Raw genomic sequence first — 26,573 nt, 5'->3', positions numbered from 1 at the left:
TATTTCAAAACAATATTAGCCGGCCGATATCAAAATAACAATATCAGAACACATTCCGAACAGGCCCTTAACCTCTTGTTAGTACTTCTTTATTTATTATTTATTTTTTTTGACACTTACAATCCTCTTATTAGTACTCCAACAAGTTTGGCGCTTCCAAATGCCAAAACTTGGAATATAAAATTTTTAAAAGTTCAAAATTTTCGGCATGACATTTGGTCGTGCAATATGTAAAGCATTTTTTATACACATACATTTTTTTACCTTACTTGCAACAAGTGAATAAGTAGATTTTCATTTTGCTATCCCTTCTCATAAATCATCACCACATCCCAAGCTAAGATTTTAGCTTTATTTCAACAAAAGCAGCACCAATTCTCTAACAAAAGAGTGAACATTACCGTTCTAAACTAGCACACTGGACCCAGAAAAATCATAAAGGGACATACATACTTGAACCACAATTGGGGAATAAATTCAGTCAGTCTCACTAGATTGTTTCTCCAGAAATTATCAGAAAATTAACCACAGAAACACATGATACAGCCTCCACCAGCTATCTGAAACTACCCTAATAATAGAATTCTCAACTCCAATAACATCACAGCCACACATGTCGAGCAAAAAAAGTTGGAACAATGATGATATCACAAAGTGGCTGCAACGCCCTCTTCCATAACTCATGGCTTACGAGATGGCAGTGGCGAACTACTGCTACTGCTGTTGCTACTGCTTCTTCCTCTCAAAGGCCTGCAAAAGGAAACCACCATTTCACATGATTATCACAAGCAGGAAGGAATTCAAGTGAAAAAAGATAACTATAATGATAACAAGCAAGTAAAAAAGCCGACAAGAAGCCAAGAAAATAACAATAGCAACAATGGCCAGAAGGACTTGGAAAAAAACAAGTGATCTCAGCTGCTGCCATGAATAAAAGCTTACAGCAAACTACACAGTTTACATGATGGGACCAAATAATACTTCTCTGGTTCAAATGCTAAAAAGGCCCAAACAACCATATGAACGTCCAAGTGTGTTGTGAGCGTCCATGTCTACAGCCCCAATATGAACGTCCAATTACATCACTTACATTAACAGGTGCAACGCAGGTAGAAATGATTTTTCCCGACTAAGCATTAGCAATCTATATCAGCAGCTTGAAATAGCATAATGACTAAATGTTGATCTCATAGTTCATAAATGCTTTTCCAATAATAAATCAGAAGATGAAAAAATGTGGAAAAAAAAATACTCCAATAATCATACAGGAAAAAGTTTTTTTCTTCTGAAAGGTAATTTTTTTTTTCCCCACCACATGGTTAAGAAGACCTTAACCCAAAAATACATTCTCTCCATCTTAATGGTTTCCTTCTCACAAGGAAAATAAGAAGGATATCATCATTGCAAATGAAAGAATACCTTCTAGGACTGCGACTCCTTGATATCCTCCGAGCCACCTGAAACATTTACAGAATAGATGAAGCTGCAGCATATACTAAATAGAGTGTTTTTTTATTTAGGACACCTTACAGACCTTGCGTTGTGGACTAGGTGATTCAGAGTACGATGACGACCTCCCACGTCTTGTGGCTGGTACTCGACCTCTATTGAAGATAGATAACCAGGAGTAGTAAAAATTAGTGGTACATATAAACAAAAAAAGATTAAAAATTAGCAGCAGTTCCAAAGTGTATTGTGCTGTAGGGACAAACAACCATGCTACATGACTATAGCGTTATTTTGAACTTTTCCCTTTTTTTCTGTTTCTTTTAAGGAAAGAAAAGTAACATTATCATGTTCAAATATTGGTAACTAAAACATCGCTGTCACAAAGTAAGGTGCCGGGAGGAAAACTACTGGTACAGACCTAACCATGGCATTACTAGTGCAATACGGTTGCCCTCAGCATGCATGCCAAACTTTAACCATTAAACTACACAATGATATTCAGCTTCAGATTTTAATTTAGTCAATGACTTACCACAATGAAAAATACAGGGACCATAAACAATAAGGATACGATTATACTAATGAGCAATACTATGTGTGTACTACCATGAACACAAGTATCCAAAACATTAAAAAGTATAGAAAAAAGAACCATGAAATGAACAAAAAAAAAAAGAGGACATTTTTGGGTGGAGGAAGAGGGAGATCTGGAGAAAGGTGTACAGACCACCTGTATCACCCATCAAATGCATAAAGACTACATACTGTGTAGTATGGCACTCTAAAAAAGACCAGAAATCTGCCTGCAATAGGATGATACTTGGAAGAACGCAGCTCAGACTTTATTGAAGGAAGAGAGTTTGAATACGTTTATCCATTGAAGTTATAGTGATTTTAAGTAATACTATATAAAAGCGAATGGTTAATCTCTGGATTACACACGCGAGCACACAAAAAGGAAAAAGAAAAACATGCCACACACACACACACAAAACGGAATGTTTAATATGGAATGCAAAGAAAATGTAACTCACTGATATGCACATATGGCACTAGTTTACCACCTAGGAAGCACTAACACTTCTCCTAGGGGTGCCGTACCAATATCAGACACACGTGGGACACGGTTAGAAGTGTCCTAAAATTTTAATATTTTGTTTTCTGCTTGGCCACGGCGGAGACAAGGTAAGGACATTTGGGACACTTGACAAATCGGGTATTTTATAATTATTTTTCTTAGAAGAATGTGATTCCAATGCAATTTTAGAATATATTATAGGTTAATTTAAAATTAAAAAAAAAAAAAACAATAATCATCCAGCTCCAATCTCCAAATTAGTAATTCATTCATGATAATGTGGATAAAATGAGATAAAATTAATATATTATGTATTAAACTTTACATATCCCTGGCGTGTCCAACTTGTCCACATCACCGTGTTCATATCGTGTCGTACCCGTATCCCTTTTCTGTAGCCGTGCTTCCTAGTTTTACCACACACTTGCATTCTTAATGACTTATAGAGAATCCTGGCGCATATATAAGTGAATTCCTAAGGTATTAACTATTAAATTCTGTTGAAATATCCCAAAAGTATTAGAAAACAAAGTTAAAATTGTTGCAACCACAAGATTTATGTCCTTAAAATTCTAAACAACCAAATAGCCCCACCCCTCCGACAAAAAATTAAATAAATAAATAACACACACTAAAGTACACAATAACATCCCCCCCTCCCTCTACCCCTCCCCCTCTAACACACACAAAGGAGACCCATTCTTCCAGTTCTGCATTGTCCTGACAGATTTGACATTTAATAAGGAACGTTGGTGTGAAATATATAGCCGCAATGCTCCAATCTCAAGCAACACCAAATAAGTGAAATATAAGCATAACTAACAGATAAACTTAAATATTGCCTTATATATCCAAAAGGGTACATTTATGCTATGATCACAGTCTTTAACCTTACAAAGAGACCAAATTGAAGACAAAATGCAGAAACAAGTTTGTGCAGATTCCCAAATTCATTTGCCATTGGTAACAGTTTTAAACAACTATGAGGGAACAAAATGAACTACAAGCCCCCAACAGTTAGCTGCTATGGTACCAGATGCCATTCGGACGGATAGATGACGATGAGCATATATCATAATGGCCAACAAATAGCATTACAGTCCTTTACCTCTTGTTTCTGCCTCTTCTTTGTACAAATCATTATTGGTTTACATAATAATGTTTCGTTCATTTGACAATAACAACAGCTGTGTGTTAAAAGCTTGTGTTCCATTTATCTGTCATAAAGGGCAGGTGCAATTAATCTCCTACTAATCATAGTGAAGTTGGAAAATCAAATTAAGATAAACCCTAGGGACCATGTTTAGGAAACTTGGTTTAGGACCTTTTTCATCACTATTTAAGACAATTAAGCTACCAGCCATTTCTTCAACAATCCAGACTTGAAATAGAAAATTCCATGATAATCCAAAATTTCAAATGGAAAATTCTAACAGTTTGCTCTGCAATTACACTATTGCATGCCAAGAAGTCAGCCACACCCACATTGAATTAGATCTACCCACCCACCCACCCAAAATTCTGAGGTGTAGCTGAAGATAAATATATACAGAATCCATCCATTATATAGAATTCCTCCTTACCCAGTCGTAACAAAATCTTACAGACAACAGCATAAATATTGCCGAACACTTCCCTTCTCCTCCCCCATCACATAAAAGTGAAATGGCATGTAACAATTAACGATAAAAAATGCAAAATAAAGCACATAGTTAGCAAGATCTAATTGCACATCCATATGTTACCTCCTTGGTGAGGCTGATCTTGAACGTGAGTGAACAGGCCTTCGAATAGGAGAGCGGGTACGTCTACGATTAACAGGAGATCTTCTGGGTGGGCTCCGAGGTCGTCTAGGAGGAGAACTGCATGAAAATGAAACTAGGACTAAGAACAACTTTAAAAAAAAAGGCATAGCAAATGATGCTTTTCTCAAAATACTCATTTAGTGACCACCCTGTCTGGAATCACCATCCAGATTTACCACAATAAGAACAACTTAATGAAAGTCAACGGATAAAACAAAACCACCAGAACATGCTAGATAAAGATGATACATTAATATTTGAAAGCAATGTATGCTCCATGTTATTGCTACCTGAATGGAAAAGGGAAGATTGCCTGTAACTTCAAAATCAGTCAAATCAATGGTTTTACACAGTCAAGCTTCTTTTTTATATATATTACTTTCAATGGTTTTTCACCTGTATCAAACAAGCCCATGGACTTAGTTACTTTTTGCCAAGAATTCACCACTTAAAAAGTGAATTATTTTGCCAAGAATTCACCACTTAAAAAGTGATTTTTTTTTCTCTAATAAGATATTCTAAGATGTTAGAAAACATTTGATGCATGGACTTAGTTACTTTGAGAGAGATTTTTGTTCTCTTAGTGTCAATAAGCTAGAAGGAAGCTTTTTTATGCTCTTAAACTAAAGCATTTTGGTAACAGATCCAATATATTTTAATGGGCACCAACGTTTCATTTTTATATGCATTTGACTAGTGTTATCAAAGGCCCAAGGTGCACTACGGCGCTAGAGGCCCTTTGGAGCCTAGCCGCAAGGCACAGGGCGACTCTTGCGCTTGAGTGAAGTGAGGCACACAATTGAAATTTATATTACAATTAAAGCATATTCATATCCATATTAAAGGCGCAAATGTTGTCGAAGGTGCACCTGAGCACACAACAGGCGCCAGCGTTGCGCATGTATGAGACTGGAGCCTAGGCACGCCTTTAACAACACTATATTTGACTTTGAGCAGGAGGTTATTTATGCATCAATTCCATCAACACCTTAAGAATCTAGACCTAGTTGTTATTCGTTAAAGGATTGCCAGGGCCCAACAAAGCCCCAAACTCGCCAAAACTCAGTTGAACTGTCTCAACGTACGATACACCAAGCCCCTTCAATCAAGCTCACATAAAGCCCTCTGCTCATGCTTTTTAGTACCCTCCAGACTAAAAAAAATATGTGCCTTTTATTTTTAATCATCATTCGTATAATTTTCTTTATTCTCACTGACTATCCATCTGCATGCTCTATATCATCATCATATCATGAATATATTTGAAGGGTCATATTGTTTATCAACTATTTGACAAAATATACAATTACACGGTTGACTACTTACATTAAGCCCGTTTGGGATTGCTTCTCCACTGCTTAAAAGTGCTTTTTTTTTATAAAAAAAATGTGTTTAGATGTGTTTGGTAACAAATTTAGCTCAGTAGAGCTTTTGAATGAAGCTAGAATTTGGAGCTTTCAAAATTGCGTTCTGAGTAGAGGTTGAATATTTTAGGTAACTCTTTTCATTAGACAAATTTGTCATTTTTATTTTTATAAAGACAATTACACCCATTCCTTAATAAAGTTGCTATTATCAAATATGGTAACATCCTATTAAAGGATATTATTGTAAAATTAGCCATAGAAGTTTTTAAAAAATATTGTTACCAAATAAATTAAAAAATAATTTAATTCTGAAAAGTACTTATTATAATGTGTCACCAAAAGCCTAACATGCTTTTTTTTACTGACTATAATTTTTTGACAGCTCCACTGATAAAAGTGATTTTTTATTCTAACAAACACCCCAAACGGGCTCTAATTGTGTCTAGTGCTTATTTATATGTTTAAAGTTGAAAAGATTTTAACTAACTTATTATCATTTCAAAGTTGTAATGACAACAGATTTTGTTTATGAAATGCATATAGTAACAATTATGCATACTGGTTTATTTGATCCTCCTAGTTGATATGTCAAAAATACCAGGTATAGGTTAACAAAACTTCTCCCTACACCCTAAACCTTGTAGGCTTGTAGACATTATTTTGCTTATATATCACAAATTCGGTGTCTTCTCCAAACTCTCTGCACGTTATTATTTTGTATTGACTGCCACTAGCTGCAATATCATTCGGTTTATGTTATACTTATATTCCGGAAATTACATGCACCTCAACCCCTTCTATGGAATTCAACATTTTTGTCTATGATGTGGGATCTTCTTAGTACTCAATAAGCTTGTAGCTTCTTAGCTTCTTGGTCATGTATTAAATATCTAAATAAGTACCGATTTATGTTTTGGAGCATTTCATGCACCTCAACCCCTTCTTGGGCATGTATTAAATGCCTTCTTTTTTTTTAACATTCGAACACGGGCAAGGACACACCATGGACACGTTTGACACGCCATGGATACGTGTCAGTCACGCGTATTGCATTCTTATGGAGTATTAAGAATATTAAAGAAACAACGCTGGGTTGAAGCATAAATATGAGGAGTTGTTTAGTACATTTCAATAATATGGTGGCCATTGCATAATGACTTAATAAGTATTTGTTTTATAAAACAATCAAATACTTAGGCTTATATTTTAGTTCAAAGTTTCAAACTCTTGCACGATCAACTTTGACCTTCTCTTGTTCTCCCACCAACCAAGCGGATGGTCTCTCTCTCTCTCTCTCCTTCCTCTTCACAAACCCTAGATACTTCTTTTTTTCCTTTCACGGCAAAATTCTGTCTGTCTTTTTCCTCTTGTTTCCAAGAACTTTTTCTCTTCTATGGATTCTTACCTTTATTTTTTACTAAGACTTAAATTTTTTTTAACAAAACCCTCATCCTCTTTGTTTTATTCTTTTATCTCTAAAACCCTAATCCTCTTTGTTTTATTGTTTTATCTCTCTCTCTCTCTCTACATATATATATATATATATATATATATATATATATATATATATATATTTTTGATAAGTAAGACTGTATTAGAGAGCATTCAAAAGGGGAACCGCAACCCACAAATTAAAAACCCTCTTTCTATCTTTCTTTCTTTTTGCCAGCAAAACATAAATTTTTTCCATTACTAGGTTGATAAAAAAATAATATTACTCTTAATTTCTTAAACTACATCATATATATATAAATATATATATATATATAATATCAATATTCGTTGTGTCCCAGCCGTATCGTATTCGTGTCCAATATCCATTTCAGTGCTTCTTTGATGAAATGATTCCAATTTCAGTTTTTCCACTGACTAAAACTTGCCCAAATAAATCAGTGAACCTTGGTCGAAAAAAGAAAAGTTGAAGAAGGGGGTAAATATCAAGTCTAGAGCATGATCATCAGATCATTTCACAATTTAATAACTGAAAATTGTACCAACAGCTAGGAAACTGGGGCAGAGATTGAATATTCTTCTTCCCAAATAACAAAAAAGAATTAACACTGCCGCTGCCCAAAGTAATAGGTGGTGCAGTTTAAAACCTGACACTAAAGCCAACAAATGGGCAGACTTTATCTATATCCAAGATCAGATGTGGAACAATGTCCCGTAAAAGAGTTTGGCAAATTCAATCCATAATTCATATTCAACCAGAAAACAAACTAATTGGGTTTATTTTAGACTCCTGGGCATGAATACCCATTCCTTTTTTTTCTTTTTAGTGGGTTACCCAATTCGAATACATTTTAATTTCGTTTACAATTTATTATGATATTGCCAAGCACTTCAAGTTCAGTTCTCAAAAAGTTAAATACAGTTTAGCAATATTAACTTAGATTTTAACCCAAAGGTATAGGTTCAGGTCGAAGTTTTGTAAAACCACTTAAAATCGGTCAAGCTCAGCCTATGTAGTTTTAGTTCAAACTGAACACACCAAAACCTAGTCTAATGAAGACACTATTTAAAGGGACAAACGGAACATATTTCATCACCTTATGATAGGAGCACAAATGATTAGAAAGGTGGAATTAATCTGAATTAAACAATTAGACATCAATGCATGGAGGTGCTTTCCATTTAACAATATGGCCTGGATGGATGGTCCAAAATGAAAACATGCTACTGTTTGTAAGGCACCAACAGTACCTACAACCATATATAAAAGCACGCCGGGTACAATGTCCTATATAAATTCCTCCAATTGTTTGTGGCTTGCAACAAATTTCAATGTAGTTTCAAAAAGAAAAGATATAATTAATTCAACATAGAGGTAGAATTACCGGCGTCTTGGAGGAACGGGAGAACGTCTGCGGACAGGACTAGCACGCATCCTTCGCGGAGAGGCCCTATTGAGAAGTAGTTAGTCAAATGCTGTCAAACCACTAAAGCCGTCAAACCAGCAACCATGAAATGAGTAGCTAACCTTGCAGGTGACCTATACCGCCTCGGTGGAGAGGGTGAACGACCTCTGGCAGGAGATCCAATCCGCCTTCTTGGACGTGCATCACCCCGGCGATAAGGAGACCCCGGTCGACGACGAATAGGAGAGTCTGCCCGTCGACGGGGAGGAGAATCTGGCTCTCGTCTTGGAGATCCACCACCTCGAACCACAGGTGACCTCCTTCGGGGTGAGGAAAGAGGTTTCCGATGTGGAGATGCTGATTACATAAAGCAAGAAAGATATTAATTGCAACCCATACCCAGAAATATCTCATCGTAACAAAAAATATATTACTATGTGGAGCATACATTCTCTCTGACGCTTGGGTCCATCCTTTTCAACATCAGCACCAACACTATCAGTTTTTGGAGCATCTCTCCTCGAAGCAGTGGCTATGGCCTTAGTGCGTGGCGAAACCTTTTTCCGCTCAGTTAATGTGAACTTTGCTCCAACAAAATTTCCATCAATCTGGGCCTGCATCAGGACAAGCAAGAACATCAATTTACCAGATATGATATTCACCAATTATAGCAAATTCACATCTTAATCAAAACGTACACCATCCATGTATATTTGCGCCTTTTCAGCATCAGCTCTTGTCTTGAACTCAACATATCCAATTCCTTTTGGAAGGTTAACCTGCAAACATACACCAATTCCACATTATGATACTAAAATTGTGTTTGTTTCAACAGTGATAAGAGATAGGATATGAAGTTGTATGAGCAGCTTACAGCATGATCCATTACCAGCTGCACGCGTACAACTTCGCCAAAATTACCTACAAGATAGGAAAAATCAATCACAAATACTATCCCCAAGGGATGAATGTGAGAGTACCCAACTCGTACTTCCTGATAAATACACAAATTTTTTGGTAGGCAATTTATAAGTAGAACCCCGATTAGTCGTTGTTTGCGGAGGTAAAGCTCGTACATCAGACCTTCCCAAAACCTGCAATGGCGGGAGCCCCGTAAACTGGGCTAGCCTTTTTACCCCGATTAGTCATTCCTTTGATTGAAGCTAAGTCATTCTTTAACCACAATCCCATGTGCTCAAGGTAAAACTACTAACTTACCAATGCATGGTACCCAGATGTTCTAAAGTTCAAATGTTTCATTCAACTGACTTAGCTTCAAAAGCACTGTTCTTTGAACTAGCTGCACCACTTTCCAACAAGTTCATGAAGTTTGATGGCTGTACAAGCCACTATAAAGAACTTTCAATTTCTGTTCTTGGATTATCAATCCTTATACAGCACCTATAGAAAATAATGATGCACCTAGTTTACATTGTGACTTCAACTGGGACTGAAACATACAGTTGATGTCTTTACTGCAAAAGCTTACATAAGGTGGACGAGTACCCATATACATAATTATTTATATCACCCTTAAATCTTAAAAAAAAAAAATCAACCTACACATATTGGAATTTTCCATGATAAAAAATTTATGTGAATAAAAATAACATGTGACTGGTAAACTTTCGATGTGGGATATGGATTTTTTTGGTATAGATAAGTATACTACCGAGAAAAATCAATATAGGTTTCTAGAAAGCTAGTTAAAATCAAATTTAAGACCAAAAGGAAATACATGAAGGCTTAGTTGAATACTGAAGGTAAGAGGAAGAGAGGAGCCATCACTATTGCACATGCATTTCTATGTACATATTAATATACACATATGTATGAAAATAAGACACGTCCATGTCAAATGTTTTGAGAATTCTTTTTGCCAACATCTTTGTCTTGGTATGTCTGCATTTCAAATCGCTTCCATGCAACATAACACATAGAAACTTCAAAATGAAAATTCATCAAGCTTGTGGTTAAGAAAAGACAATTTCTTGAGGGTATAGTTTGAGAATAAAATTGTCCCGTGACAAGCAACCAAGACCAAATAGGATTACTGTTGCTGACCCAAAAGGTTTGGCCGCAAGCCTTGGGACTTTAGAATATACTATCGCTACAAATTAAAATCATAAGAAACATCCATAATGTGCTGCCACTATCAAAATAAGTAAAGAACATACTGAATATTTCTCTTAGATGGCCTTCATTCACATTCCTGGTGAGATGTTCGACAAGAAGAACGAGTGACTCGGGAATAGGGGATGTTTTCCTGAAAGCAGAGGTCAAATGTGAATGAAATCCAAAACGCACAAGCAAATAAGGAAAATATTAGAGTAAATGTTAGAGAACCTTCTCAAGACACAACATAATCAGCATAGGATATTTAACTGCAACTACTAAAATTATTGTGCAGATAGAAAATCAAAATTTTCCCAACTAAAAACATAAATTCTAATGGATTCACAATCTATACTCACTAGCAGTGATATGCAAGGTATAGTAAGGCAAATTGGAAAGCTTAACAGTTGTGCTCATAATAGTTCATTCTAAGGCTCCCCACAAGGTCGCCTTTTTTGCTTGGACCTCTGTCCTGGGTAAGATTTTAACTCAGGATAATTTGAGGAGGAGGAATCAGGTGGTGGTCAATCATTGTTACATGTGCTTGTGTAATGAGGAATCAGTTGATCACCGCCTTTTACATTGCAGTATGGCCAGAGACTGCTGGGATTTGATGCTTCGTTTATTTGGGGTCCATTGGGCCATGCCCTATTCCTCTAGAGGGTTGATTGAAGCTTGGAGAGGCGTCTCTGTTGGGGTTGGTGTTAAGGATGCTTGGAGGGCTACGCCGCTTTGTATCTGGTGGTGTATTTGGCTTGAGAGAAATAGGAGATATTTTGAGGGGAAAAAAGAAGCCTATTTCTATGCTTAAGTTCTCTGTTATTTCTACTCTTTTTTGTTGGGTTTCAAGGAGAGATTATAGATCTATGGAGGAAATCATTGTTTTCTTGGCCTCTCTGAAGGTCTAAGGCGCCTTTTGGCCCTTTTTGTTGTCTTTGGACTTCGCTCCCCTTTTGAGCGCTTTTAATAAATTCTTACTTATTAAAAAAAAAAAAAAATAGATGAATGTCACAAAAACCACTCTCAGGACTAGATATAATCCAATCCTTGAAAAACAGCGAATCAAATAATACACTTCCTAAATTTTTTGAAAATAACTCATTTAAAAAAGAGAGAGAGGAAAGGTATTTCGAAGTTATGTACAGTAAAAGAACTTCATCATGTTCAAAAAAAAAAAAAGAAAAAAAAAAATTAGTCGATTAAAAAATAAATGCAGTCATATAACCTAGGTCACACGATCTGTGCATAAGGGATGGCCGCTCGTACATTCAGTGCCCAAATCTGCCGATTTAAGAGCAAATACATTGCCAGCTCTCAAATTCAAAATTCACAATTCATGATCTCAAAATTTCAGTCCTAAAATCCTGCTACCTCTTCATCTGTCCCAAAATTCTTATTGAATTTTTTTTTTTTTGATTAGTCCTAAAATTCTTATTATTGAATAAGAGAGAAAATTTGCAGCAACTTTAGAAATATGACACCTCCAAAATTTTATAGTACAACAACCTGAACAAGGAGAAACACATAATAGAATTACACCAAACGAATGCATACACTAAATGTTCTAGTCATTGAGCACTCCTAAATTAAAATTTACTTTCGCCATGGTACCAAATCTGCAGCCACTGAGTTAGAGTGATTGCAGGCTTCTCAAGAAGAAAGGAAAGAGTAAGTTTAGAGTATTGCTAATTGATGGTGGTACTACAGAATTTGCATGAACGCCATGACGTACTTGCAGGAATCACCATGATAGAGAGAATGGAAGATTGTAGACTGATTGATGGCTTTCCTCTCTTCTCACTCTATTATGGAATCATTCATCAACTGATCTTCGAATGATGTTCCATACATGAATAAATGTCCCTTCTACTTGATATATTGGATTACTGTATTACACTTTGATGAATAAATCTGCCAAAAAAAGAGGAGAGAGATTGGGCACTTTGAGTTGTGTTCATATTATTAACAAGATAACCACACATGGCTGCTCTTACTTGTATTTGAGTTATATAAGATTTATATTGGAGAATGTCCGGGATGTGTTGACCAAGTGCCCGAGATGTGTGGGCTAAGCATTCGCAATAGTAAAATTTATTTTCAAATGATGACACGTCCATGAGGTCTCAAACACGTATCTAGGGATATCCTGTTTGTCGGTGTCCCACGTATCTCACTTGGATACGGCACCTTCGTAGAAGTGTACATGCTTCTTAGGCTCCAACTAAAGCCATGACTTTATTTAAACAAATCACCACTATATCTTTCTTTACCATACCAATTTATGTTTATTTTGATTTTTCCTTTTCCTATCATTAGTTCCAATGAGAAACCATATCATTGTTCTTCATTGGTATAGTTATCAATCCATATTGCATCTGTTAAACCATCTTGTTTAGTTTTCTTCCCTTTTATCTCCAGTTGGTCATAATATACAGCATCACAAATGCATTTGTTTTTAATTCAATATTTTTCAATTAGCAAGAGAAGAACGGATAAGTTACATTCAGTGGTGATTAGGATAGTGGTTCCACATTTCTAGGCACAAAATTTCCACCTAACATAGCTAGCTAACTTCAACTGAGTTGATTTGATCAAGATTTTCAAATTCCCAAACTCAATAATAATTAAGCAAGTAAAAAATTAAATCATATAAATAAGATTTGCCCTGTTATGAATATATTGATGTATAAAGGTGTCATATCTCAACTTCATATGCCTTGAAATCCAAGTACCAGAAAAATAAATTCCTTGAGTTTATGGGTAAAAATAATGAAAAAAGATTTAATCCAAAAAAATCTCAAAGACAGAATTATGATGCTAACAAGAACTTAATTATTCACAAAATTTTAAGTTTTTAATTAAAAAATGATGTCAAACCTAACATTACCTTGGCGGTGGAGACGTTTTCTTAGACTGTGGTGGTGGGGAGCGACCTCTTTTAGCTCCTCCAGGAGGACTGCAAAAAATCAAATTTAATATGAAAACAAATAGTAAGGATTATTCTGCAATGAAATATTGGATGAAAAGAGCAAGAAAGATGAGGACTACTTCAACCCAAATAAAAGAAAAAAGAAAAAAGAAAGGATAAAGACCAATTTCGAAAACTGAAAAACAGATATAGTAAGAAAATAATTGAGAGATAGGGATCTTGGAAAAGGGGAAGGCTATAAGAAAGGAAACTCATTCATAATAGGCATCTGGAAAAAGTGGCTCATCACATTGAACATTTTTCTACTAAAAACTGTCCACCAATTACCTATCACTTCCAAAATTGTACTAGCCAGCCTACGTCTCAAATTTGCCCACAGTTTTACATCGGTTTCTGAGAAATAAAAATTTAAACTGAACTAAACTAATGGGCGTTATAAGGCAGTGGAGCTTCCATTTTCGTAGGTTCCAAACTATGAAAAATCTGTGTCCCAAAATGTTAATTTCTTTGCTTCTGGTACGTTTCCTCAGCAACCAAAATGGGCATCAATTATAACCTTTTTTTTTCCAAAATAAATAGTAAAAGACCCATTTAATCACGGAGAAAAATGAGGAAGTGTAAAGAAAATAAGAAAAATATGAATATCATGTTGTTTTGGTTTCCAAAAAGCAAGATATTGACCTAAAAAGAACTAAAAAAACTAGCTCTGTTACTTCTGTATAGGCACAATGTATAGAAGTTCTCGCTGCAAGTTTTCATCCCAGATAATGAATTCTAAATGCACTATTAAGTATATAACGGACATAAAATATGGGCTACACAACTTAAAAAACAGGACATAAAATATGGGCTACACAACTTAAATAACTGAAATGATTTTTTTTTTAATAAAAAAAGTGCAATGGAAATCAATACTTTAGATATTGTAAAATCGAAACACCAAATAGAAATAGATATAAATGTATATAACAGATGAGGAACGGACCTTCTTTTCTTGGGAACGGGGCTTCGGCTTCCAGAAGTGGAGCGGGCCCTACGAGAGGGAGAGGATGAAGAAGAGAAAGATACGGAGCGGGACACCGATCGGGATCGGGAGCGAGAGGAGCGAGAACCAGAACCAGAAAAGGAGCGAGACCGAGAAGGAGATCCAGATGAAGAACCAGAACCCGACGGAGTGGCCGAACGACCTCGGGCTGGCTTCGCCATCACTAGACGGCACAGTACACGGTTCAAAGAACCCTCTGATAAACCCTAGTGTGTGTGTGTGAGAGAGAGAGAGAGATGAGACGCTGAGAAAAAGCTTCATCTGCTTTGAGCTCTTAATAAAATAGATGGGCCGAATCAGTCGACCCGTATAGGCTGAACAGATCCCGACTTAGCGTAACTTCTAGGCCCAATATGGGGTGCTACTCAAACAAGTCCAATTCAGATTTTTAATTTGAACTAAATTTTCGTTGATTTGAAATTCAAAACCGATTCGTCTTCCAAATTCAATATCATGTTTCGATAATAATTGAATTACTTCTAAAAGATGTTGATGTTGGATGGGCTGGCTTCAAATTGTATGACTCTTTCTTTAAATATTGGGCGAATAGTTAAAAATCTCCTTTATGAATATTGTTTTGGTCAACAGGTTGATTCATTCATGCTGATGGATGCTTAGACATATGCCTAATTATCAGTTATGGTTATTAAATTTTCTAGGGGAACAAATGGTTGCTTGTTAAATATGGATGTATTGAAGAAAAAAAAAATTTGAGGATGTGTCTGAATGTTTTATAAATAGGTTGCATACAACCATTGTTTGGTTACTGAAATATGTAGATTTAATAAATAAGTTTTTTTTTTTTTTTTTCAACCAAAATCAATTTAAGTTGGTATTTCAAAAGAAAAAATCAAAGGTCTCGTTTCAAAATTAGAAGCTTAAAAAAAAAAAAAAAAAAAAAAAGAAGAAGAAGTGAGTGGTGAGTAGTTTAGTAATAATCTATTGTTTTGATTTTAAGGTTAACTTTGGCAGAAAATTTTATCACACAATTACCTAAATGGATGTTTAATGTTAAGGGTAATTTTATTCCAAAATTGGATGTTTAATGTTAAGGGTAATTTTATTCCAAAATTTTCCTCACGCAATTACTCTAAATGAGGTCAGTTAAAATGACCCCTCACAATAGTTAAGGAAAAGTTAATTGCTAAAAATATTCACAAGGGAGGTTTTTTACAAACAAGTGGAAGTGGGGGATTTTTTTTTTATTCGTCCTTTAATATATTTTACTAATTCTAGTCTAATCTTCCCATGAGATGGTGTCATGTTATACAGCAATATAATATATATATAGTTTTCTTTGTTTATAAATATATTCGTTGAAAAACAATTTTGTTTTTTCTTCGTTTTCTCACATTGAAACATCTCTTTATCAACTTTAAATTATTTCGTTATTGTTTCAAGATTAAAATCTAATTCAACTTCAGAGTGTACTATGAGAGTTATTTTTAAGTGTAATGTAGAAATTATTTGTCAGGACCCAAAAAATATTACCTTATTTTTTAAGTGATAAAAAACTGTGTTATCAAAATGCACTCAATTAGATAATCATAATGACACCCAAGTCAACTCCACTGTCTCCACATGATTTGAACCCCAGTTCTGCAGTAGGTATATAAAGAAATGGGTAATGTTTAAAATACAGATGACGATCCAGGAATTAAAGATTCCAACCATAAGAGTGAAGAATCAATTCCCTTTTTATAACATTTATTTTTTTCTCTCTCTACAACCAAAAATATAAAAATGATTTTCCCAGTAACACACAATTGGAAGAACACATCACCTCAATGATTTTCCCTGTAACACACAACCGGCCGTTCCCTCTGAAGACATTTCAGTTCATTAAACATTCCAAGCCTTCACAAAAAGATGGGCTATATCCTGCCCTTCGCAAAAAAATTCCAACCGGACGTTGTAAAAGAACAAGATGGTTTAGCATCAACGGTAATCTTTCCGATCAGACATTGAAACGAAACAGCATTACATCCCCTTCTTGTACAATGTAGTCTTTCCCCTCAGATCTCAACTGCATACACACAAAAACCTCGCGTAAATCAATACGACCTTGAAGGAAAAGAAGGGTGTGACGTGGTGTTAAGAATAGTACGAGCATAAATCACAGGTATGCATGTGTAATCACGTGGCCGCATATGCAACAGCTTACATATTCATAGGGGTGAGACTAATCCAAGCAACCCGACTCCCGCCCGAAAATTTTACGGGAGTGGACAAGGTACTTGACATCGTGGCATGGGACTAGGTTTAAACTTTAGAACCCGAATATATTTTGGACGGGATTTGGACAAAGGTTTTAGTAACTCGAGGAACCCGAAATATAAGAATAGTATATAACTTTTATATTTAAAATTAGATTATTTATAATCAATCATGAATTTATCATATGAGATCATATTATTGCTATAAGATCATATTAGGATAGAAGAAGAGCACCAACTTACAAGTCCTTTTTCCCTTGCAGCTGCAAGTGAACCAGCAGTAACAAAATCATCATAAGCAACCTGAAAAACAAAAGCATCATAGTCGTGGTGCGTGAAACCGGAAAAAGTAAACTACCAGTGGCCGGAAAATGAATTTAGAACATAAATATTGAAAGATACATCAATAGAAAAAATGCAAATGTCATACGAACATAAATCAAAATGCAAATTCAAGGATCCTATTCAGTTTTTGTTAAAGGAACCTACTGTTTTAAGTTTTCAGCCAATTTTTTCTGTTTCCTTGGTTGTTTTCATACGATTTGGTATTAAGAATCAAATCTCAAAGCATAATCAAAGAGAATCCCTATATTTGAAAGTCTTTCAGTATCAATAAAAGTGATATTATAATTAAATTGAATTGTTACCTCAAGATCTTGTTATTCTAAAGAACATTCATACTATAAAAACTATTTGCATATTTATCACAGCTGCATCCATTCAAATAGACCATCTTATCACCAACAGAAGAAGAGAATGGTCCCAATAATGCTTGAAAACAAATCCAACATTTCTGCTGATGTGCTCACCGTCTCAGCTCGAATGAAACCCTTTTCAAAGTCCGAATGAATAACTCCAGCAGCTTGAGGTGCAGTCATTCCTAATTCATCATTGAACAATAACTATTGATGAAAATTCACCCTCAACAGAATTGACATGATTAACAAAAGTTATGATCAATGTAGTCTAAGAAATCTCATATTGGACCTTGAACCTCAAAAGGATAAACAAGTCTTAAAGACCTCTTTTCTCCTACAACCATCAGTCAAATAAACTTTTAGTTAAGACACAGTTGATTAAGTTACATCTGACGAGCCAAACTGAAGTATACCACTCACATCAGGACTAGCTTGAAGCTCAAGGTCCAATACCTAGAATTGAAATCGAGTACTGATTTTTATTTAAAATCAACAAGACCAAAATTTAACCTGAGAGTATGGTCCATGCTTTAGATTCCTGTCAATAACATCAAAACAATCTTGTAAGCAGTTATGCTGACCACGGTATTATCTAATTAGTAAAGCATTTATCCATTATCTGCTTCACCTTCTCGCCAGAAGTGAAGTATGTACGCAGCCCCAAAAGACCATACGTTGCTCTAATAAGATTTCCAAGTCCACCTTCACTAACACCAAGAGACTTCAAATATTCTGTTCGTTCTTCAGTTGGGAGTTCAGTAAGCTCTGCCTCAACCTGTCATGGCAAGCATCCCAAGTTTAAGTGCCAAGTGCAATAACTAACAAATGAAAAACTAACGTCAACAATGGATTTACAGTTTTTAGAGGAACAAGGATAAAAATCATCACCAATTCAGCATTAGGTTTATGTAAAACTGAGAAAAATATGTTTGGCAGTAGAAAGCAAGTCAACACTCTCAGAGCCTCAAACTACCCCTCCCTCCAAAAAGATTTATAAAGAATAAATAGAATAGTCTGCACATCAGCATGTACATAATTGTCCAATACCCAGATTGGATGAGATTCTGCTCAGAGTTATCATCAAACCTGTGCTGAGATTGTCACTAGTCCAGATTGTAACTCAGAAGCAAGGTTCACTACTTCTTTGACATGAGGATTGTTCCCAGGTTCAGCCAGATCAGATTCTGCAACATTTGCCACATATATAACCGGTTTCATTGAAAGTAAACAAAGATGCCTTACAGCATCCTTTTCAAAATCTGTTAAAGGTACTGATCGAGCTGGTCTTCCATCCATCAGAGCGCACTGAATTCTTTCCAGTGCAGACTTTTCTGCTTCCTCCTAAAATTATGAATTTTGCAGCCAAATGTTCAAAACCACTGCTGTTACTTGATATTAACTAAGAAACATGAAAGCATGTCACTTGATGGTAAAATGAAAGCATGGAGAATAATTTTACCTTAACTTTAGATTGTGAATCTCTAGCTTTTCCTTTTTTGAGTTTATCCAGTCTTTTCTCAATCTGCATTTCTTGTAGACGATAGAATTCAGTTCTATCAGTTTCTAGTACGTTTTCAACCAAAGAAACAAACAGAAGATTTTATAGAAGTGATCAAAATGAGGTTAAAACTATGTTATTAATGAAAGAAGTTGCCTGAGGCAATAGATGCCATATTTGTGTACATCTAGATGAGGTGATGTCGTGATGGGTCCCAAGGAAGCATTAGTATTTGACATGTGTAACAACTACATTACAGGAACGTGAATCCTCAATCTCCCATATAATGGGTCCCTTGCCTGAGTGTCCCGACAAGAGTGCCTTTCATGCTGCTGCATGAAAGAGCAGAAAGATACTGAAATAGCTTCTTTTTTTTCACATATACTTGACTTGCCCTTGATAACAACAATTTTGTAAAATGGTTCAAAACTCAATTAGACATGTTATATTTATTAGTTTCTTGCATGGACGTTGTGAATCAAGGAGCTCTTGCTCAGTTGGTTAGTGTGGTAAGGTGAGTGAGTTTTTGCATCTGATTCTTGAAATAATTAGAAAAAGGGAGGAAATAATGCACAACAATCCGATTAGAAAAGATACATAAGGGCACAACAATCCAATTAGAAAAGATACATAAGGGTGCAGATTAGTGAGGTAAGATGAGCATGAGGCTACCATTTACTCCTTTAAAAAAAAAAAAAAAAATAGTCAATCATGCACACTAATCCCATACAGAAACACATCTAAAGATGCAAATGACATACATTCAAAATAAAATTGAAATGGTTTGGATAATCACATGTTTCCATTTCTCGTGATAAATGGAAAGGGTTGAGTGCAAAAAAACCACCCTACACTATAGGTTTTGTGCACAATGACCCCCTACTTTTGAAAAGTGAGCGCTGTCAGTCCCTATTTTTGAAAAGAGGTGCAAATACACCCCCTCTGACCACTTTTTGACGAGAATTGACATAAAGTAAATTTCATATCCCGATTTTGCTTGGGTGAATTTGAAAAATGTTTTTCTTTGTCAAGGTTGGAAGCATTATCCATCAAAAAATCAAAAAACTATTTTTCTTAAAGCATTACCTAATGTTGTAGAGTCCAGATGACAGTGTCTACTCCTTGACAACACAATCATCAAATTATCGTTTTTTTCTTGGGTTAAGTGCCAAAAAAAAAAAAAACCTCCACTACAGGTTTTGTGCACAGTGACCCCCTAAACGGGTGTTTGGGAATTGTCTAAAATGTCATTTTATATTATTGCCTGATTTTTTTAAAATTATTTCATTTTACTGACAAGAGGCCGTCAATGGTGCCTTGGAAAGTTTTTAGTCAAAGTCTATTTAGTAGTAATTTTATTTTTTTTTTTGATAAATAAAAGAATATTATTAAAAGACGCTCAAGAGGGGAGCGAATCCCAAGGAAATACAAAGGAGCACAAACGTCTCAAGCCTTCAAAGAGGCCAAAAAATCAACAATTTCCTCCAACGATCTACGATCTCAAAGTCTATTTAGTAGTAATTATGGTATAGGAAATCTGAAACTGTCCTGGAAATGGCAGAAGTTATCATTAAAGCTTTGTGGGTATTTTAAAAGTCATTCGAGGAAAACTATGTCATTAAGAATTTTCTTATAAAAGGGACAACCTCTATATCTGTTGTATTCAAGTTATAATCAATATAAATTTGAGTTATTATCAGTTTATAAACTGTTCTTCAGGCTTTTCCCAGATTTCCCTTTAGAAATCTAGGCTCCGATGTTGATTGGAGTATTCCTAGTCTTCCTTACTGTTGTAATAAGACTTGTGTTCATTTTCTGTTTGCTTCAAGTGGTATCAGAGCCTTTCCTTCGACTGAGCACTCTATTAGAACAAATCTCTCCTCTGAATCTGATCAGTAGGAGAGAAAGGAACAACAAATGAATGCATATAAATGAGAATATTGGACAGAACAGATTACTGGAAAAACAAATCAGCAGCATAACTTGTCTAGAAGACCAAAACAGAGTGTTGCCAGATCACAAAACACATGGACATCAATTGGGAAACGTATTGAAGAACCTGAATTTTGGTCCTACACGTGAGGTTCGAGATTCAAGTATGCCAGTGCCCAAGAGTTGTAAACAGTCACATTATCGATCAAAAACAACTCTTGATTGAGGAAGATCTTGGGAATCATGTTGACACCTACTCATCTTTTGACGATTCTTTAGAAAGTGTAAATGAAGAAGATGAAACACGTGCAACTTCATCACTTTCAGAATTTGACAATAATGATGAAGAATATGAAGGAGAAAATATGGCAGAAGAAGGTGGTCAACAACATGTCAAACGTTGAAATTAAAGAGGACAATGAAGCAGGTAAGATAACAAATAAGAAATCTAAGGAAGCAATCAACAACTTGTCTAAAGTTGAAGAAGCTGTCACTGTTCAACCTGCTCTTCATGGATTTGTCAACAATTTCTCTGCTAAAATATTGCCTATTGCAAATCCTGGTCAGAACTATAGCCGCATCTTAAATTCTTCTGTTGATTTGCCCAAAACTCTACTTGCAAATCTGAATCAAGGTTTTGCTATGAAGAGGATGGATTTCCATCCAGTGCAACAAAATCTGCATCCTTCTGGAATGAATATTGCTGATTTCGCATTGTGGGAGTTGGGTGGCAAAGAGAAGCTTGCTTCCAGAAATTTCAAGGTTTGTAGTCTTGGATAATGTTCAATTACTCTGCGGGATTCTTTAGCCAACGAGTATCCTGCATCAACGAAGAGAGTAATAGGGAGTTCTGATGGCATCCTTTTTGGTGCTGCATACTCCAAGTCTCCAAGTCCAAGGACACTCAGCAATATATTCCTACCATGGTGGTGAGAATGTACGGAACCGCCTAGAGATTGATGCTCGGGTTGATGGTGATAGTGATCTTGCATTCTCTCATCCAAACCAACAGTTATGCTTCATAACTTGTGGAGAGGACAAGACAATTAAGCTGTGGGATGTTGCTACTGGTTCTAAGTAGTACACTTCTGAGGGTCGTGAGACTCCTTTTTATTCTGTATGTTTATCACCTTATAAGGAAAACTTTCAATTCATCTTTTCAGCAGCTATTGAGAGTAAAAAGAATAAATCTCATCGAGCAACGTCTTCTCAAGTTGGGTAATCGAAAGATAAAAACACTGATCTTCCAACGGTGTGTGGTTCAGAGAGCATTACGTTTGATTTAGATTTCTTTGGAAATTTGGGGAATGAAGCTTTGTTCATGAAGTTGGAAAATCATGAATTCCATATTCATGAATCAATTTGGGATGATTTCTTGCTGCAACATATAACTTGGATTTGTTCTCATTCAAAAATCAGATTAATTCAAGTTTTGGTTCCTGGTCTATGTTCAAGCAAGTTTTGGAAATCTACTAAATGTCAAAAGAGAGCTCTGGAAGTTAGGGCAAAGGTATTCTTTGTTAGTAACAGAAAATTAGTGTGTCTGGTTAGAACAGGGTTCTTCTTTGATCGTGGTAAATTGTCTCAAACTCAAGGGCGAGTTTTCTTCAAGGAGGGTGGTCTGATTCAAATCATTAAGTGTACTTTAGTCAGGATTGAGACAGTCAATGGTGCCTTCGAAATTTCTAGTCAAAGTCTATTTAGTAGTAATTATGGTATAGGAAATCTGAAAATGTCTTGGGAATAGCAGAAGTTATCATTAAAGCTTTGTGGGTATTTCGAAAGTCGTTCTAGGGAAAGAAAGTGTCATTAAGAATTGTCTTATAAAAGGGACGGCCTCTATATCTGTTGTATTCAAGTTATAATCAATATCCAATTGTGTTATTTATCATTTTCTGTTTGCTTCATGTTTTATACCACACAAGGGGTTATTTGCACTATATCGATAGTACCAAGACTTTTGCATTGTTAAGAATTAAGATATAGTCCGGATATGCATCATTAACAGTGGCACATGAATCATAACAGGTATCTGATACCTAAATTAAAACCAGAGATACTGAGATACACACACACACACAGAGACCGAAAAAATAGCTTGCACATAAAGTCGAGTTCGGAACCTTTCTATTCAGGCACACATCAGTCATGCCCATTAGTTTGTCCCTCAATCATCCAATTTGTTGCTTAGAAGTTAAAAACCCAGCAGCAATGCCAAAAAATTGAGAAACATAATGCCTATGACAAGTACAGTTAGATTTTTTCTTATTATTTCATTTAAATTTATTAGTAAGAATCACTTGGTATCTTAAGTTGATTAAAAGGGCAAGCCTTGGCACAATGGTAAGGTTGCTACATTGTAACATGGAGGTCACAGGTTTGAAAAAAGGAAACAACCTCTCCACATGTGGAGGTAAGGCTGCGTATATCTGACCCTCCCCAAACCCTACAATGGTGGGAGCCTCTTGTAATGGGTTTGCCCATATAATCAACTTGGTATCTTAAGTTGGCCCTCAAAAGTACTGAAATTGCATAAAGTTCTAACAGCGTACCTGGTCTAAATCTGAGAAAACTAATTCTAAGTTGATGACATCAATATCAGATTTTGGATCAACTTTTCCATTCACATGAACAATGTCATTATCCTCAAAACAGCGTACAACCTGAAACAGCAATAAACAGTTGTTTTCAAATTTTCAATCAACTTCTCCATTAGCGTGAACAATGTTGTTATCCTCAAAACACCGTACAACCTGAAACGGCAATAAAAAGGTGTTTCCAAAATCATACAATTACGAGTTTTTTATAATATGCATAAGTTTTGTGCCGACGGATATATGTAGGGTTGTGGCTTCATCACATAATATTTATTAGTAAAGATAATATCTGCAGATCATTTTGAATCTGATTAATCAAAAATAAGAAGAATGAAAGGAAATGACATATAAAGAAAGTAAAACAAAGAACATAACTAGACTTTATAAGACAAAAACTTGGAGGTCGTAAGCGCATGCTTAAAACAGTTACAAAAATATCAGGTTTTTTTTCTCTTTGTTTTTGTGAAGTTAAAATATCACAGTTTTCCCATGATGGTGGTTCTTTTATACTACCACTGGCTTTTGAGAATACTACGATGATTAAAGCATATGTGGATATTGATACTGTTCCATATACCATTTATTCCACAACCATGTCCCTGTGCCCTAAGATTTATGGATTAGATCAATATGACAAAAAGATACCTTGACCCAACATGTAAATTGTGCGAGCTAGTTTAGCTGAAACAGGATAAAACAGTTGGAATATTAGTTGAGTAGATAGTTGGGATAACTCATAGCTAAGCTGTGTAGTTTCTGCCAACATTGAACACCTTGTGAATGTATATTTAAGGTGTATAACCAACTATAAGTACCATGTCTCATTTACTGTCCAATAACATCCACGCAAATATGATTCCAAGACCTGAATAGAGATTCTTCCTCACCATAACCGGTGCCAAAAGGTTACTCAACCTTTGCATCAAACCTGTGCTTCTTGGAATCATACTTGTACAAGACATGGAAAATACTCCTCCATGTAGAAATTGCACAAATTCCAAGACACAGATTTCTTTGCAAAGGCATTTTTCTAACATATGCTTTGAAAAATGAATTGATAATGTTTCCGGTATTATAATTTCTCCTATTGATAGAATGATAAACAAGAAGTTAAAGAAAACTTATCTGTCTTGTAAATCTAAAAGCGCAGACACGGAGGGAGAAAAAATAATATGATAATAGATTTCTAATTTTCCTGCATAAGGAAGCCACTAATAACTAAAAGGGTAGTGATATTTCCAGAAAATCTTTTAATGCTTAAAGGAAAGTACAAAACACATGAATTCCAGGAAAGGGGAAAAAAGAGGAAATGGCAATAAAAAAAAAAATTCCCAGAAATGAAAGGAAGAATGCTAATGAGGAATACAAAACAGAAATTAGCAACAGGGAGATTGACTAAACCTGAAGTATGGAGTCCACTTCACGAATATGTGACAAGAATTTATTACCTAAACCCTGAAATCAGAAAATTTAAATTAAGAAAATATCTTCACTTAAAACAACACAAGCTAACTGTAGAAGAATCTAAAAGACAGCATGTGCAAAAGAACTGAACCGCCGAAATCCCACTGCCACAGATAAACACTAGACCAGGTCCAGGTCCAGGTCCAGCTAGAGAAGCAAAGGATTCTCACCTCCCCTTGGCTAGCTCCCTTTACAAGCCCGGCAATATCTACAAATTCTATAGATGCTGGGACTGCACGTTGAGATTTGCTGAGATCAGAAAGTACATTGAGACGCGGATCTGGCACGGCAACAATACCTACATTTGGCTCTATTGTACAGAAAGGATAATTAGCAGCCTGAGCCTTCCCATTCTCAACCTGCAAATGACAATATCATTATATATCAATGGTAGCAAGACATGACAAGAAAACACTAACCATGAATCAATATAAGGAAACGCGTATGGACAACATCGAATAGTTGTGACTATACAGATTTAATTCAAGAAAACTAGCGAGGTACCAACACAATCTTGATATTCATTTGAAATGCAAAAAATCATTTCCTAAAATACAATTGACAGCAATACATACATACATACATTCATACAAGAGAGAAGTTTCCAATTAATCAACACCTGAGACTTCACCCTCTCATTTTTGCATCCCATCATTATCAACTCTCACTTGAAACACATTGGGATATGCAAATAATTTTTAAAAAATAAATAAGAACACATTTTTTTTTTTTGGGAATCGTATTTCTCTCTTTTGACCTCCATGATAATCAAACTCGATGACAAATTAACAATCAGTTTTGGATACTAGTACATCGATTGAGGATACTTGTGAACAATATGCAAGTTGGGTGGGTGAGCGTGTGTGTGTTAGAGAGAGAGATAAAGAATACTCACGACGGCGTTGAAGAGAGTGGATTTTCCGACGTTAGGGAGGCCAACGATTCCAGCTTTCAAGCTCATGCTTATCTTGGATGGGGAAGAAGATGAGAAACGCCTCCGAAAGGCGATCAGGTGAGAAGTGTGACTCCGGAAGAGAGATGACTTCAACGGAAGAGCTATAGTCGGAATAAGTTGTTGGCATGCTATTCTCGCCATTGTAGAGAGAGAGAAGGGTTTATCACAAGAGGCTTTACGGGGGAGAGAGGTTTATCACTGGAAAATGAAGATTGTGGGGTTGCAGAAATCCGCATCAATTTACTTTCGTGCCCTCATTGAGACATGCTTTTCCATGATGGTACCTTCTATCAGACCCCTAAAATGAGAAAAGTGCTGCTGTGACTACTTGCACATTTCTTTTTTCTTTTCTTTTTTTCTTGTTTTTTTTAAGGTTAAGCAAACACCCCCCTTGGGGCTGAGAACTTGCGTGCTATCTGGCTATTGTCTATTTACTTTGTAAATCTTCCTTCCGTTCGTCCAAGTGTCCGTGCTTTGCAATGTCCATGTTTGGATAATTAATAAATAAAAAAGAAAATTACGATGAGAAAATGGTAGATTTTTAGTTTTAAGAAGAGAGAAAACATT

The 26,573-nt window shown here is 35.6% G+C and overlaps 2 protein-coding genes across 3 annotated transcripts; both read right to left on the bottom strand.

Moving 5' to 3' along the window:
- Nucleotides 1–330: 330 nt before the first annotated feature.
- On the bottom strand, nucleotides 331–14,901 carry LOC132307948 (serine/arginine-rich splicing factor SR45). 2 transcript variants are annotated; one of them, XM_059805853.1, is made up of 12 exons: nucleotides 14,587–14,901; nucleotides 13,560–13,628; nucleotides 10,735–10,823; nucleotides 9,432–9,478; nucleotides 9,256–9,336; nucleotides 9,006–9,171; nucleotides 8,680–8,914; nucleotides 8,537–8,587; nucleotides 4,273–4,389; nucleotides 1,535–1,604; nucleotides 1,420–1,457; nucleotides 331–750 (listed from the first exon to the last, which is right to left on the bottom strand). In XM_059805853.1, exons 1-12 carry the CDS (start codon nucleotides 14,805–14,807, stop codon nucleotides 681–683), a joined length of 1,254 nt encoding a protein of 417 aa, XP_059661836.1. In that variant the 5' UTR covers nucleotides 14,808–14,901; the 3' UTR covers nucleotides 331–680. The 2 variants fall into 2 exon arrangements, with proteins under 2 accessions (XP_059661836.1, XP_059661835.1); XM_059805852.1 differs by having other exon boundaries at nucleotides 8,537–8,602; nucleotides 14,587–14,900.
- Nucleotides 14,902–16,228: 1,327 nt separating this feature from the next.
- LOC132307947 (uncharacterized) lies at nucleotides 16,229–26,352 on the bottom strand. The gene is made up of 11 exons (XM_059805851.1): nucleotides 25,947–26,352; nucleotides 25,222–25,410; nucleotides 24,989–25,042; nucleotides 23,543–23,653; nucleotides 19,020–19,082; nucleotides 18,647–18,901; nucleotides 18,189–18,335; nucleotides 18,071–18,098; nucleotides 17,672–17,742; nucleotides 17,106–17,165; nucleotides 16,229–16,672 (listed from the first exon to the last, which is right to left on the bottom strand). The coding sequence occupies exons 1-11, from the start codon at nucleotides 26,145–26,147 to the stop codon at nucleotides 16,604–16,606; spliced, it is 1,248 nt and encodes a 415-aa protein (XP_059661834.1). The 5' UTR covers nucleotides 26,148–26,352; the 3' UTR covers nucleotides 16,229–16,603.
- Nucleotides 26,353–26,573: the final 221 nt, after the last annotated feature.

The sequence above is a fragment of the Cornus florida genome, unplaced genomic scaffold, assembly GCF_030987335.1.
Source record: "Cornus florida cultivar Cherokee Brave unplaced genomic scaffold, ASM3098733v1 CherokeeBrave_3.0.0_Hap2_Chr05, whole genome shotgun sequence".
Taxonomy (NCBI): domain Eukaryota; kingdom Viridiplantae; phylum Streptophyta; class Magnoliopsida; order Cornales; family Cornaceae; genus Cornus; species Cornus florida.
Note: the sequence above shows the minus strand (reverse complement) of the source record. Positions and strands in the feature narration are given on the sequence as shown.

Excerpts from the sequence above, each read along its gene's own strand:
- LOC132307948 (XM_059805852.1), bottom strand. The coding sequence starts at position 14,807 with ATGGCGAAGCCAGCCCGAGGTCGTTCGGCCACTCCGTCGGGTTCTGGT. Across the intron at positions 9,172-9,255 it reads CGCAAATATACATGGATGGT|GCCCAGATTGATGGAAATTT; the intron begins GTACGTTTTGAT and ends GTCCTGATGCAG. Across the intron at positions 8,915-9,005 it reads ACCCAAGCGTCAGAGAGAAT|CATCTCCACATCGGAAACCT; the intron begins GTATGCTCCACA and ends TTATGTAATCAG.
- LOC132307947 (XM_059805851.1), bottom strand. The coding sequence starts at position 26,147 with ATGGCGAGAATAGCATGCCAACAACTTATTCCGACTATAGCTCTTCCG. Across the intron at positions 18,336-18,646 it reads TAGTGACAATCTCAGCACAG|GTTGAGGCAGAGCTTACTGA; the intron begins GTTTGATGATAA and ends TTGCCATGACAG. Across the intron at positions 18,099-18,188 it reads ACTTCACTTCTGGCGAGAAG|GAATCTAAAGCATGGACCAT; the intron begins GTGAAGCAGATA and ends TGTTATTGACAG.